The sequence below is a fragment of the Gopherus flavomarginatus genome, chromosome 14 (genome assembly GCF_025201925.1).
Source record: "Gopherus flavomarginatus isolate rGopFla2 chromosome 14, rGopFla2.mat.asm, whole genome shotgun sequence".
Lineage (NCBI taxonomy): Eukaryota > Metazoa > Chordata > Testudines > Testudinidae > Gopherus > Gopherus flavomarginatus.
The window spans coordinates 13,839,290-13,854,627 of NC_066630.1; the positions used below are offsets into that span (position 1 = coordinate 13,839,290).

Genomic DNA, 15,338 nt, shown 5'->3' on the forward strand with positions numbered 1-15,338 from the left:
ATTCTATCCCTGCCTGTGACACAGAGTTACTGTGTGATGCTGGGCAGGTCACTTAAACCAAACATTTCACAGGTGGCCACTAATGGTGTGTTTCTCATTTTATGAAAGTCCAGCTTGAGACCATGGGGCGGATCTCTCTCTGCTTCAACTGAAATCAATTGGAATTGTGCTTTCAATATATAAAGTTCTCTATGATACCTACAATGAAAAAATCAGGTCCTAGGTGTCTCAGATTGGGCACCAGAAATTAAAGGACATTTTTGACTTAAATCTCTCTGTGCATCAGATTCCTATCAGTAAAATGGGGATGAAACCAGCCTGTGATTTTACTGGGGTGTTGAGAACGTTATTTAATGTTTGTGAAGCACTCACATGCTACAGCTATAGAAAAGTTGATGACAAAATGAATGGTTCTGCCCTCTGAGCATGGTTTGATGATTGTGCAGTAAATAAGGCATGGAGCCATACATTAAACAATGAGGATAAAACTAAATATAAAATAGCGGCTCATAAAGCAAACATCATCCATTGTGTGCACCAAAAAAGGCAGGGTCATGTGGACAAATAGTATGTGATCACGTAATTAAAGACTGTATCATAATATATATGCACAGAAAGGCCAAATTAAGGTTACACAGACAACCTTAATTCTAGTATTTCCTAACTTTCGAGTGTTTGACTTTGCAGCCTGAATAACATAGTTTTTCTGAGTAGTATTACCAGAAGTTGACACTTGATTCTATCTTCATATGCATACTGTAAACATTAATATTGACTATTCTTTAAAATGCGACAATGGATAATTACTTTAAATACTATTACACACATGCATACAAAGCATATCTTAGTGTTGTCATGAATCAAACTCTGTGCACATAGCCATATGTTGTTTCCACCACTGGTTTCACATAAAATACCCAAACGTAAACTCATCTGAGTATTAGGTGTTTTGTATCTGAATCTTGCAATAAACCAGAGTATGCTATTATTCTGCTGGATGAATATATTTTGCCTGTTACAGACCTGAACTCCTATATTCCCAGTTTGGATCAAAATCAAGATTCACAGGATGAAATAAAATGTCTGGCTAGTAGCAATGCAAAATATATCATCCATTTTTTTTCTGCAGATTTAAATAGCACTCTGTCCAGATCCTTCATATGTTCAGCGTTATTGCACTGGAGTTCATGTACATTTCTTCTAATTTTTTCACTGTCATGGGTCATTTCTTTTTTCCAATATATACATTTTCAGAATAGTTTAAATCCCTTGACTGCTTTTAAAAATTTATTATGTTGCTCTTGATCATAAAAGATAAAATGAAAGTTTGCTGCTGATTTTTGAAACCCCTCTGTTTAGCAGTGACTTCTACCTACATAGATCTACTTGTGCAGACATTTGGTGATACTGACTGCCCACTATATTTCACTAATGTCCCTGAAGTAAGTTATTAACATAGACTGGAATCCTATTTTAAACTGTAACGCTTATCAAAAACTGTGGTTAGGAGGTGAATGGACTGCACCTGCTCCATATCATTGTAATGGCCATATTGTTCAAGGAGTAAAACTTAATAGAACACTGTAATTTTAGAAGTATTACATATGAGGCACAGTTTCTATTGAACATGGATATTAGTGTATTTTAGCTGCCAAAACTCCTCTATCTAAAAGAAATGTTATAAAATGGAAATTTCTGCTTCAGTTCAAATTTGAGTTCAAATATGTGTCAGGCTTTTATGAAGCTTGCAATTTTTGTTGTTGTTGTTGGAATGACTGCAGTAAATTTTAGGAAGTTGTTCCCATGAAAGGTGCAATGTAATTCACCAGTAATATATTAAATATAGTGAAAACACACATCGAGGAGCACCACCAGCAGCCAGACCACCTGAATGAAGTGGCCACTGCATTATTATAATCAAAGACATGTTTTCTATAAAATGTCTACTGTGGGCCAGATCTTCCCAGACCAAAAATAGGATGGGTGATATGCCAATGCACAAGGGAGCGATACAGACTTCCCCATCTTAGACATACTTGGGCAGATCCTTGGTGAGTGTAATTGTCATAGCTCCATTGACTTCAATCGCCCTCTGCCGCACAGACTTCTCACCAGCAACTGCATTTGCTGTGGATTTACTGTGTGACTATAAGCATGCAGGAGTACCTGTGTAGCAGCAAAATAGCTATTTTGTGTCCCCAGGATCCAGAAGCAAGAGAGACATCTTCAACCACATCGACTCCAACCCTCACCCACATTCCTCCGTCATTTACTCAGACTCTATTTCAGCAAGGAATTTAGCACTGAAGCAATGGGACTTAAATGCCTTGCTGAATTGGAGTTCAATGCTGGAAAGGATCAGCTAGCTTAACATCCTGCATAGCACAGGACACGGAGTTTCACCCAGCGTCAGAGCCTGTGGCCTCAAGCAAGCAGCTGAATCACCACAAGAAGAGTCCAGTACCTGTACAGAGCCCCAGTGGATTCAGGGATCCATGTTTTAAAGAGGCATTTATTCTGAGTAGCCAAGGAACATGTGGGGCAAGACCATACTGAGAAAAATATTTGTCATGGTGCTCTTGGTGCCACCTCATACCAGCAGATGCTATTTCCACTTCCTGAACCTGATCTGACTTCCACTGAACTCAATGGACTCTTTCCATTGACTTTCAAGGGTGCTGACTCATGGCCCACATTTCGTGCACTATTCCACTGTGTTCCCTGTTACATGAAGTGCCATCCCCGCCAAGGTTTGGCCATATCACACCACTATTGGAACCAGGACATTTCAGTGTTACAAAGGTACATTTATCTGCAGGAGTTAGTTCTGAATACTCTTTCAGATATGTAACGTATAAAAATACTCCATACAGACATCTTTAAACATTCTCAGCTACCTTAGGAATTCCAGAATTTGCATATTTTTAATTCCCCTCTTTTTCCCCCTAAACTCTTTAGATCCTGTTACAAGGCAAAAATCCAGGTATTGCTTGGGAATACACATTCCCCAAGATCATCAATGAGAACAAGACATCTGCCAAAAGACATAGCTACTCCTGGGTGACAGTGCAGTCAGACTGCTCAGCTTCCTGTGGCGGGGGTAGGTAGTTCTCCTACATCCCATCCTTTCTTTCTTTCATTCCTTTTTAAAACACACTCCACTCCAAATCTCTGTAGCTTTGTAAAGGTCTAAAACATCATGTTCAGAAGGCAATATAGAGCATGTGTAAATTTAATCCCAAATAGCTGAATTCATCAGAGTTTAGCTCTGAAAGTCCATGTAACTGAATGATAAACTTTTTCTCTTGTTTTCCAGGAAATATTTTATTATACATTTATTTATTTTTTCTAAATCCTGGAAATTCTGTCATTAAACCTAATTCTGGGACAAAGAGTTGAGACAGGCAATAGGCATGGGAGAACAGGTAGAAAAAAAATCTAAGCGAGGCTCATGTAAATATTTTGTAAGTTTCATTGACATATTTACCAACAAATCAGTGGAACTACTCATGGAGTAAGGTGCTATTCAGCATGAGTAAGGGTATCAGAATCGGCCCCCCTGAGAGTAGCATACGGGTAAAATCTCTGTTTAAAAAATAGATAGCAGTAGCCAGAAATGTCTCTGTATTTCCCAGATTTCTCTTTGTTGTGCCCATGGATTGTATGTGAAGTATAAAAAAGTAAATCTATGGAATGCTCTTAAATCATTTGCAACCCCCAAATCAATGAACTATCTGTATATGGAATGATCCTAGTGTATGTTCCACAGAAAGTGTCAGCGGGGTTTATTTGTGTGAAGTAGGGTGAGAAGACTTTGGCTCAGAATAAATTCACATGCAAACAAGAGCATACAGCTGTTTTGCACATTTACCAGAGTGTGTGTCAGAACTGCTTCATCAATTCAGAAGGCCCTGAAGTTCCAAATGGTTGGGGTCAGACAAATGCAGTTTTTCTATGATTAACTCTTAATATGTTGAACTCATAGGGAAAGCTCCCAGTTGACTTTTCCAGCAAACATGGTTCAAAGTAGATATGCACTAGGAACAGCAGTCTCAAAGAATGTAAAGATAGCTATAAAGGTAGAATAAAAAGTTGACAAAAGGGTTTGATGGACAGTTTCTAAACACTCGAGAAAAGCTCTAAGAATTTTCTCTGCTCGTTTCTGCAGGTAGCTGGAACTCAAAGAGTGGCTTTGTATTTGAGTCTTACATTTTGCAGCTATCTACCTGTGGTTTTAAATTCTGCCAATGCAATGTTTGTCATAAAAATGTTATATCTGACTTCAGTGGCAGTCGTCACACCTATATTGCAGAAAAGTGAATTAACATTAATACAAGTGGCCAAATTGGCCCCACCCATGTTACTCCACTGATATCCATGGAATTGTACTAGGGATGAGTCTGGTCTACATTATTTAACCTTCTACACTAATACCCTAAATATAAGGAGAAAATGTAATAATTTATTTTATTGTATATTTTTTTGATATTTCCTTAGGGCACATTACAGCAAAAGCTATTTGTTTACAAGATCATCGTACACGAGTTAATTCCTCCTTTTGTGGCCCAAGGACAAAGCCTTTAACTGAAACAAAACTATGCAATGCTAATCCCTGCCCAGCATTGTAAGTGTTATTTATTCCTGTAGCGTTACTATGTGTTTGTGTTTGCCATACTTTCTGATAGGCACATAGAACTGTATATCCCGCTAATTGGCTGTACCTTCCACAGCCATGATTGTTATATGAACTCAGCACATTTAGTGAAGTGAAATTTAATGGGATTTGTTTCCCTATCCAGGAATATGTTGGTGGGATATGTCAAAAAGATTTGCACTGTGGAATGGCCTTGTTTTAGTTAAAGTCTATAGTTTGTAATAAATTTAACACCCTTAAAAGTGGTCCAGTAATCGTTTGAAATTTCCTGCAAAAATTTAAAATTATAACACAGGACATTAAATCCAAATGGCAAATTATACAGTAGAGGCACAAAAAAATAGAGATAAGGTTTAAATAGCGGTAGAGTATCACGTGAGAGCCTCATATGCCTGCTTCAGCAGTTTCTTTGGGTTGCTTTAGCCACACTATTGTCTGAATACTAATTTTAAGTAATCTTCCTAACCAAACAAAATCTGTTTGTATATGACTTATCTTCTGCCAAATGTATTTTTATCCAATGGGCTCAATTTCTTATAGACGGAAAAAATAATCTCTGATGTTTCCAACAGTCATTTTTAGTTATTTATAAATGCCTTAATTTTGACTTGGCATTGTCGTCATATAACGTTTCTAAAATATAACATTTATTTTAATCGTGCAACAGGGCCACGTATGCAACTGCCTTACTATTAATGAGCTTTCCATTTCCTTTGAAGCTAGTATGTCATACATACTGCTAATAAGAATTAATGGTGAATAAAAAAACATTTTTGACATACAGTATCATCATTTGTTCATGCTGCATTAAATTGATATTCTCGGATTCAGTAGTTTAAGATGGAGAGTTGATGAATTTTAATAGATTGTTTTGTAGCATAACACAGAACACAAACTTCAGAATATTTGGCATCCACTAAATGCATATTTGAGCTATGTATAGGGCCATATCTTCAGCTGGTGAAAATAGCTCCCTTGAGCTCAGTGGAGATTATATCATTTGAGGATGTAGGCCATAATGTTAGTGTGCAATAGCTTCCAATCCACTCATGCTGTAAATGCCCAGATATTTATTGAGAAATCAAAGAATAACAAGTGGTAAGCAGCAAATAAAACATATATAAATTGGGTAGGCATAATAGGCAAGAGAGAAGGACAAATGTATCTTACTTATCATTTAAGTCAACATGATATTGACATGACATAAAAAAAGAAGACAAAACTTTAAGGTTCAAGGACAAATCTTTACTGCACAGTGAGAACAAAGGCTCATTAATATGAGAAGGAATAAAATGACTACTCAGTTAATGCAGTAAGAATACACAGAGGTGTCGGAATTGCATACTATTATGATTGGAGTGAAGGGCTGCCAAATCTAGTCATAATTATTGAGCTTATTTGAATTAATGGACGATGCTCTTGAAACATAGCCAAGATACTCTTGGAAAATAGCAGTTTACAAGAGGGCATAAAGCAGGTTTATTGCACTCTTCCATATGAAAAGGTAGATTTTCTAGACACCTACTGTATGTAGGCTTTTAAAACTAACTATTTCTTTTTGGTTAGTTTACCTATCAAACTGATTAGTACCATTAGTATAACTAATTAAAACATATAGAATTGATTAGAACCAAGACTTTTCCAGAAGCATATGTTTCAAGGTAGGCTACCAAGGAGAAGACAGTTCTTGACTCCTAGTATTGACTAGATTTACTTGAAATAAGTGTTATATTATTTTCCCAATTTGAAAAAAAACCCAAACATTTATTTCCTGACAATGCTATTGTCAAAAAGCAGAGAGAAATCCAGGCTGAGTGAAAGCAGGTTGTTAAGCAGGATGAAGGTCTCAGGTTTTTCAGATTCCCACTAGAGAGAGTTAAAAGGCAATCTCCATGTTTCTTTATTGCTTCCTTAGAAAAGCCTTCCAAGCTTTCCAGATCCGTTTCCATATTTAGTCCAACAGCAGCAGACCACCACAGTCCTGAAATTGTATGGAATGCCTAAGGTGCATGATATATGTGTTAAAATTCCTTTGTCCTTAGATTTGGTAGCTTTAAACTTCCCACAGCTTTTGGTACCTACAAATCTGGATTGTGACTCAAGAATTCTTCTTTTCCCAGAGGAAATCTTCCAAGGGAGGCGTCACACATTTTTAAACATGCAAATTAATTTTGATTTCACGCAGATCTGAAATACAGTCCAGTGAATGGTGCTCAACTTCCACATAGTTATAAGAGTTCAAATACTTTCTGTTTGATATAAGCAGCTGCTCTGGTTGCCATAGGGCTTGTGTTGTGATAGTGCATGGGAGAGTTGGTGGCCCATGCAGTTGTGAATTAAAAGGGACGATCTCTATAGGTCATATAATGAAAAAGTGTGAGAATTCCTGTTTTAAAAGATTCAGTTTAATTTCAGTGCTTGACATTGGGAGAAGGTTTTGAAGACTCATTAAGTTGATTGGATCAGTTCATGGTTCTCCCATAGGCAGAGGATTTGTTTATATGTTTCATTGTGCTCTCGCCATCTGTTTGTTGCATCCACCTGCTGTCAATAGTCTTTGTGAGCTCTTTGGGACAGGGACTGTCTCTTTGCTATATGTTGTATGCCTAGCACAATGGGGCTCTGCACTCTAGTTGCCACTGTACTACAAAGAATATTACTCATTTTCCAAAGTGAACCCCGACTGTGCAGTTCAGCAATACGTCTGAGGACGCTATGTGATTTTAAGTGACAATATGCATCAGTGAACCTTGTCGGGTGATTGGAGGATATATTTGGCCAGTAGTAGTCAGCTGGTTAATTTGATATTGTTTTATTTAGATTTCAGATAATCTTGCTGGTTAAGCTGCCAAAAATATTTGTCTCAGGACATCATCTAAATCCTCTGAACTCTAATGACAGGGTTGTTGAATTTAGCAAGCCATTTTTTTCTTGCTTTATTTTAAAGATCCACAGAACTTTGTAAACAGATTTATTATCCAAAGCAAAGACAAGATAACAATTGAGAGGAAGACTAGAATTGGGCAGCACCAAGAATACACGTAGGTCCATGTGCATTAGCCTCCATGTGTTTATACATTGGGGGTTGCATGCATGGAGGATGAGCATCTGCAAAACGGTGCTTTTGAAAATTTGGTCCTTAGTGTTCTCCGTCTGCCATCCTGGCTTCTCCTTCAGAGTCTGTTTGGGTAGGTCCTCTCTTTCTTTTCCTACACTTTTTTAGGGTTTCACAAGGTTTTGTCCTTGGTCTCCTTCTTCTCTTTCCATTTGCTCGCAAGCCTTCAACTAATATCTCTACCTGGTCACATCTGACCTGTTTTACTCAACCATAACGTGTCCCTCTCTCTGGCTGCTCCTGCTGGAAGTCTCACCATCAGCTAAAACAGAACATGGCTGGAACCCACCAAGTTCCACAATATTCACCTGTGTAACAGCACGAGATTTTAGCGTGCCCTTTGTTCCTCTCTTCTCTCCTTCTGTTTGTTGCACTCACATGTTGTGTCTTGTTTCATATTAGATTAAACACTATTTGGGGCAGGGAATGTTTCTCTCCATATGGTTGTACAGCGTCTAGCATAATAGGATCCTTAATCCTTATTGAACTTTAGAGCATTGCCACACTGCAAATAAAAATAATAATTACTGGGAGTTTTTCCTGAGCAAGGGCTGCAAAATTTATTCTTGTTGCACTTCAAAGTGTTCTTTGCAAATAGATTGCATGAGTCTTGCACAGGAATCTTGTCAAATTATCTAACGGCAACACCAGTCAAATGGATTGAATAGATTGGATTTTACATTTGAACTTAGTCCTTGCTATACTGATTATACAGGGTGCATTATAAACCATGTGCTTGTAAGAAATAAATTTATTCTCTCCTGTAAGCTGGTCGACAGGTGAATGGAGTGTATGCAGCAAGTCTTGTGATGGAGGGCAACAAAGTCGCCCAGTTCAATGTGTCCAGAAGACTTTTCAAAAGGAAGAGGTGGTAGCACATTCTCTTTGTCCAGTCAGCACTCCAGCCCAAGTACAGATATGTAATACCCAAGACTGCCCACCTGAATGGAGCCCTGGACCATGGTCTCAGGTAATTTAGAGAAATAGTCAAAATGTTTTCTTTTGCCAAAGTAATAGCAATATTGGTACTGAGTCCAGTGACAGAAGTAGCTGAAGTGAACGTGTACAGAATAGTTTTCTTCACATAGTTGTATCCTGCCTACTTTGGAAGGTCTGTGTAGGAAAATAATAAGAACAATCTAATTTGTTTTTAGATAGCGACCTTACTAAAAGAATCAAAGCATGGCTAGTATAAGTGGATGCATGGACTTGCACCTGCCTACCCTAATTTGGGATTTGTCCCACAATCTGTGGAGGGAAAAGGAGGAGCTTCCTAGTACCCATAAACACAGCCACAGGATTCTCTGGTTTTCTGAAGGATAATACTCTGGTTTCCTTAAAGTCATAGACCCCACCTTCCTCCCCTTTCTGACATTAGTTCATACAGCAATATTAACATTTCTCAGAGAAGGAATACACCTCTACCTCGATATAACGCTGTCCTCAGGAGCCAAAAAATCTTACTGCATTATAGGTGAAACTGCGTTATATCGAACTTGATTTGATCCGCCGGAGCACGCAGCCCCGCCCCCCCAGAGCGCTGCTTTATCGCGTTATATCCGACTTCATGTTATATCGAGTGGCATTATAACGGGGTAGAGGTGTATCAACAGAGGTACCACTAATGGAAAAAGAATGAGGTTAGAATGGCACGAGTGCACACGCATTTTTTAAATGTGGGCAGATGAAGTTATGTTTTACTCAATTATACGTGTAGTAATCACATATTTACTTTTGTTAGTGTAGCCCATTCCAAGTAAGTAATTTAGTAGTGCAGTAAATTACTATTAGTGGCATAAGTCAGTAGCAGTGGGCCCCCAGGGACATTTCTGTGTGTACACACCCTTTTTCAGAAATGTATGAAAAGCATGAACACTCTGAAGTTAATAACTCATTTCTGCTATTTTTGCAGTGATGCTGGTGCTGGCACATAGTGAGTGTTAATTTAAGAATAAATGAACTGACGTGGGAACTGACACTGTGGACCAATGTCAAAAGAAGCAAAGTCCATTTTAAGTTCTTCTGTTTTCATTTAATGAGCTACAAGAGTAATAGAAATCTGTTGTAAAAACTACTGTTTTTTAATTCTAGTACTCTTTGTGAGAGTTAGAGAGGACTGGATCTAGGTGGTCACTGCCACAGAGGATATAATGCCTTTTAAGGAGACCAGAACTTCTCATTATCCTATCACATTGCACAAGAAGAACAAAGCTACTCAGTGGGCTGTAGTATTAAAACAGTCAAAAGGAATTACTATTTGCTTTTCAGTGTATAGGCAAATCTCTTGGGATTCACTGTTGCACGAGGTTATGAAATCAGATATGGCTAAAATTTTAAAGAATATGGACAATGTTTTCAACACTAACAAAGTTTGCAGTTACATAAACAAAAGTAAAGGAAATAAAATATCATCCAACATGACTTAAATTGAGTCCCTGCAATGAGTTGAGAAGGAAATTGGTCCACATGTACACAATTCCCCAATTGGCAAAATATATGATAGAGGTTTCTGAGACTTTAAGGTATATGGATATCACCTTTTCGTGCTTTCCTCTGAAACCATGAGTCTAGAAACTTTCTTTATTAAAAAAATTAAAGCTGAGCTCTGCATGTATTCATGCAGCTCCAGCAACCGGTTCTTTAAGAAAAATCACCAGTTATCATACAAGTTGGTGACACTGGATTGGAAACTGCCAAAAACTGCATTTATGCAAGATCAGATGAGCCAATGGTTAAATGTAGTGGCTCTTCTGAATGATACTGCAAAGTTAGATCCATTTGGCTTTTCAGATAGATATAAAGATATTGGGTCTGATTTACCCTGCAGTACTCTGGTTTTATGCTGATGTAACTTCACTATGCTCAGTCCAATTACTCTATCTTTTTACCCTTTTCAGTCTCTTAACATACAGGCATCCCAACTGGGAGACAGGACAAATATACTGTAAACTTGTAATTTATCTTAATTTTAAAAATAATAATGCTCTTCTCTCTTTGAATAATCTAAAAGCAATTAAGTTTAAAACTTTATTTAGCTTTGGTCCTGAGACCAAAGAAAAATATTTATAAACACAAAGGTATCAAACATCAAAAGGTGTGTTAAAAGGTTTTGTATTTGTAGAACTATTTTGTAAATGGTTTGTTTCTACATCTTTTTCTTAGAAATAAAAGTGTCAATTCTAGTTCCCCACTACCACCACCAGCTGGGAGTCTTACAGAATGTATCTCTGATATCTTAATGAAGGTTTGGGGTGTTCAGTCTTTAACAAAGTCTTCCTTTGTCTACAGTATTCATTAGTTATTGATGCTAAACAGTTATCCACAAAGATAAAAAAATCGAAGAGTGGGACTAAAGATACCTTTCCCTTCTCAGTTATTCATCTTTTACTTTTGGCTTTGATATTGTCATCTCATTGTCATGCATTCATCAAGGTTATTCAGGACCTGAATTTTTAATGTGAAAAACAGATATGAAAATAGCTTTTCTTTGGGGCAAGAAGGAGGGGTGGGAAGGGCTTGAGAACCATTCAGATTTTCTTTTACATCATACAGAAGCAAAAAGAAAAAGCCAATCTTTCCCCCTTTGCTATACATCTGTGAATTTGCTGTTTTGCTTTGGGATTTCCAAAGACATTTTAAAAAATTAGGCAAAACTCCTATCAAAATATAATGGCAGTTGGGCACATAACTTCTTTAGGTCTCTCTGAAAAGCTCAGCCTCCGTCTATCATGTTGCAAACTTTAAATAAATACATAAAAGTGTATCCCTCATAATGTCAAATCTCTTCACAGACAGACAGGGAGAACGCAGCTCAGTTTATGGGAAGACCACAAATCCAAGCTTTTCAGCGAGCACAGGTTTCTGTGCACTGAGTTTGGATAGAATGTTTTAAAAATGTCCATAATATGCACTTTGGTAGCACAGTACACAGGCTTTTACATGCATATTACTAACCTAATGAACTCTGGTAAAAAAATAACAAAGTACAGGATGGTAGGAAATCTGCAGTTATCTCAGGACTTTCACAATTCTGCAATTTCTGCTCTAGAATATATTCAGTTGGTGCATTTTGTTTCAGCCACAAAATGCATATTTTAGATTTTAAATCAGCATAGTAACAAATAAAAAAATAATAATAACTCAATATTTATAATGTTTTCTAACCACAGCCAAAATGTCCCAAGTTCCAGTCATGGCTTTGCCAAATAACTTGCTTTGTGGCTTTGACTAGCGCTGGCCCTAGCATAAATTGGAGTAGCTGGCTGTGGCCCTGAAGGGCCCAAACACTAATTGAGAATTGGAAGAGTACAGCTGCCATCTCCCTCCTCCCATCCTCTATGCCAGGGTGGGTTTGGGTAACATAGGAACCCACTAGTGTAGCTTTACACTTGCTGAGAGCTCCTTGCACTGGAGGGATTCTCAGGTGGGTTATTAGGGCCAGATTTCAGCCCCTCTGTGTTGCCAGGGGCTGAGAGAATCTCTTTCTGCTTCAGTTCCTCATGTATAGAACAGAGAATGCTTATCTTCCTTACTAGAGGGCTGTGAGGGTTAGTTAAGGCTACACAATAAAATGTTTAACTCCAGGTTTGAAAAATGAAAAATGCCACAGAAGTATGTTTATTACATTACATTTTCCATAATAGAATTACAGGTTTAAGTTAACAGCAGTGGCTACAGATAAGATTCATTATGGCTTCTGTGTTCTGCTGTAAATACAAAAATGTCAATTTTAAGTGCCCCAAACTCAAATGAATATTTCTTTCTGCCAAAGTGTTCAAAGACCTGTGGGAGAGGCATTAAGAAACGGGATGTCCACTGCAAAAGCACCAGCCCTTCCAAGCTGAAAATCTTACCAGAAAGTATGTGCAGCAGAGATCCCAAGCCAGAATCCCAACAGATCTGTGTACTAGGACGATGTCCCAAAAACGATCGGCTCCAGTGGGTGGTTTCTTCTTGGAGTGAGGTACTGTACCACAATCCGAATGACTGACTTGCTCTCTGCAGAGTTCATAAAAGAGTACTGAAACACTGGCATGCACGGAGCGTATGAGAGAAAAAAAGTGCCATGGATTCAGTAAGGGTCATGATCTGATGAAAATACAAACTCTGGATCAGACATTTATAAGGGCTTTGACTGTAACTAATATAGTCTAATTTTTAAAAAAGACTAGTAATTTCTAGGACCTTACTTTTTAGGTGCCCTACTTAAAACACCTGGAGAGGCCTGATTTTCAGAACGTGTTAGGGCACCTTCCCTCCCTTTAAGGTGTTTCAATTTGGGTATCTAAAGATTAAGGCAAAGTCAATTTTGAAAATGTACGTGTCTCAAAACACTTGGCTGTATCCTGCTGTCAGTGTGTATGCCAGACTGCCCCTGGTGTCACAGTGGTTTCCAAGATGGCAGAATTTATACTAGTATGGAAACATTTTCCCACGATCTTATGTTTTTATTTTCCACGATGCATTCATATTCCATAAAAGTTTGTCCAGTCTTTAGTGGAACTGGTATTAATTTACAGCAATGTATTATTTTAAAAGCATGCACTTTGTTTTTTCAGTGCTCAGCCTCCTGTGGCCCAGGTATTAAAAAGCGGGAAATGAAGTGCAGCGAGAAAAGCCTCCATGGAAAATGGATCACTTTCCCTCAGCGAAGATGTCGGAACATAAAGAAATCAAACCTAGAACTAGAAGAAGCATGTAACAGAGGAGCTTGTCCATTTCAGAGGCTATACCGCATGGTGTCCGGATGGTACTCCTCACCCTGGCAGCAGGTATGAGAAAAAAAAGTCAGCATGGGTTATTTGGAGTAGGTTACTCCTTTCTCTCCCACCTCAGTGCTTTCCATTCCCAATGCCACTTTCTCTTTTGGCATTTATGGAGTCAGTAGGGAGTGCACAGTCCTATCTGTGTGGTAGATCTAACACTATTCTCCCACTATTGGTCACTGTGAAATGAAGAACCTCAGATTCATCACATGGGTGAATGTACCCTTAATGACCAGACCAATAACCATCCCAGTTCAGTCCTCTTTGAACCCAACCACACATTGTAGTCAGCTAATGTCAAAGTTAGAAATATCAGGCCAAATTCTGTTCTCCATTACATCCAATGCAGCCCCATTCGGCTAACGTGGTAATAGGGCATAATGTTACCAGTGGGTTGGAATGGCTGGTATGTAAGGCAGTCAGTCCCAAAAGTCCACTGGGGCATGGTGAAGCCAGTTTGCAGACAGCATGGGTATTTGGTGAAACACCTTCTGAATCATGGGTAATGTCCATAGAAACTGCACAAGCAAACCATGCAGAGTTGTGCAGCAATTCCAAAGAGAGGGCTAGAACATAGTATAATCAGCCATAATGGGACTGTTGCATCTTAATGTTGATAGCCCACAGGTGTCTTCTGCATATAGTCATAAGAACATAAGAATGGCCATGCTGGGTCAACTAATGGTCCATCTAGCCCAGTTTCCTGTCTTTCAACAGTGGCTGGAGTCAGATGCTTCAGAGGGAATAAAAAGAACAGGGCAATTATTAAGTGATGAATCCCATTATCCAGTCTTAGCTTCTGGCAATAATCCATAGAAAATCTTGGACCATGCCGATATTTTGGTATGATGTAGCTGGTTCCATATTACTACATTTTGGTGTAGCTAGTTCCTTTATGCTAAAATTGAAGAATCTAATCGGTTACTTATGGTGTCCCTAGCCTCTGCCAGACGCTGGGAATGGGGCGCAGGGGATGGATCACTTGATGATTACCTATTCTGTTCGTTCCCTGTAAAGCATCTGGTGTTGGTCACTGTTGGAAGACAGGATACTGGGCTAGATGGCCATTCTTATGTTCTTACATGTGCTGCAGCTGCACTACATTCTATGCCATTTCCAAACTCCATCTTTCCACTCTTCTTGAAAGTGCACTATAGATGAACCATTACATATCTATATTCTCAAGTATTAGAGCATCTGCACAGATTGTCTGGAATTCCTTAAATACTATGATTAATTACTGGATCACCTGTATTTGTTTCTACATTCTTGCAACCAAGCTTCTGTATTTCTGGAACTTATCTAGATTATGAGTCACATATCTATGAGACACATATTCGTTTAACATTGTATACTTGCAACAATGTATGCCTGACAGTTGTAATCAGATATACCCATTACATCTGTCTTAAGGACGTACTTTTCATGAAGCACGTGCAAGTAAAAGACTCACTCACTTTATTTCCACAATTATGGGTTCAGTGGGAATTTTACTTGTGTTGGGACAGCACAACTGGGCCCAGAGAATCAAGTTTCAAAAGTCATCTCCCATTTAGATCCCTAAATAAGTAACCGGGATTTTCAGAGGTGTTCAGCGCAAGTTGGATACTGGGCTCTTTTGAAAATCTGGCACTTGCTTTAGTGGCTCAATGGAAGCTGAGCTCACTTGAAAATCTGGCTCTGACTGTGGGTGCTGAGCTCTTTTGAAAATTTGGCCCTTAGGTTCTTTACAATTTGTAGGCCTCATCCAAAGCTCTGGATAGTCTTTCCATTGACTTTCAAGAGCCTTGGAAGACCATCTGTG

At 38.5% G+C, this 15,338-nt stretch overlaps 1 protein-coding gene across 2 annotated transcripts in view; it reads left to right on the forward strand.

Annotated features, from left to right (window-relative positions):
• Positions 1-15,338, forward strand: part of ADAMTS18 (ADAM metallopeptidase with thrombospondin type 1 motif 18) — a 63,987-nt gene that overhangs the window by 43,541 nt on the left and 5,108 nt on the right. For both annotated transcript variants that reach the window (XM_050922866.1, XM_050922867.1), the window contains 5 exons: positions 2,959-3,100; positions 4,498-4,624; positions 8,538-8,739; positions 12,541-12,732; positions 13,328-13,540. In XM_050922866.1, coding sequence (XP_050778823.1) covers positions 2,959-3,100; positions 4,498-4,624; positions 8,538-8,739; positions 12,541-12,732; positions 13,328-13,540 — 876 coding nt within the window. The remainder of the gene's footprint in view (positions 1-2,958; positions 3,101-4,497; positions 4,625-8,537; positions 8,740-12,540; positions 12,733-13,327; positions 13,541-15,338) is intronic.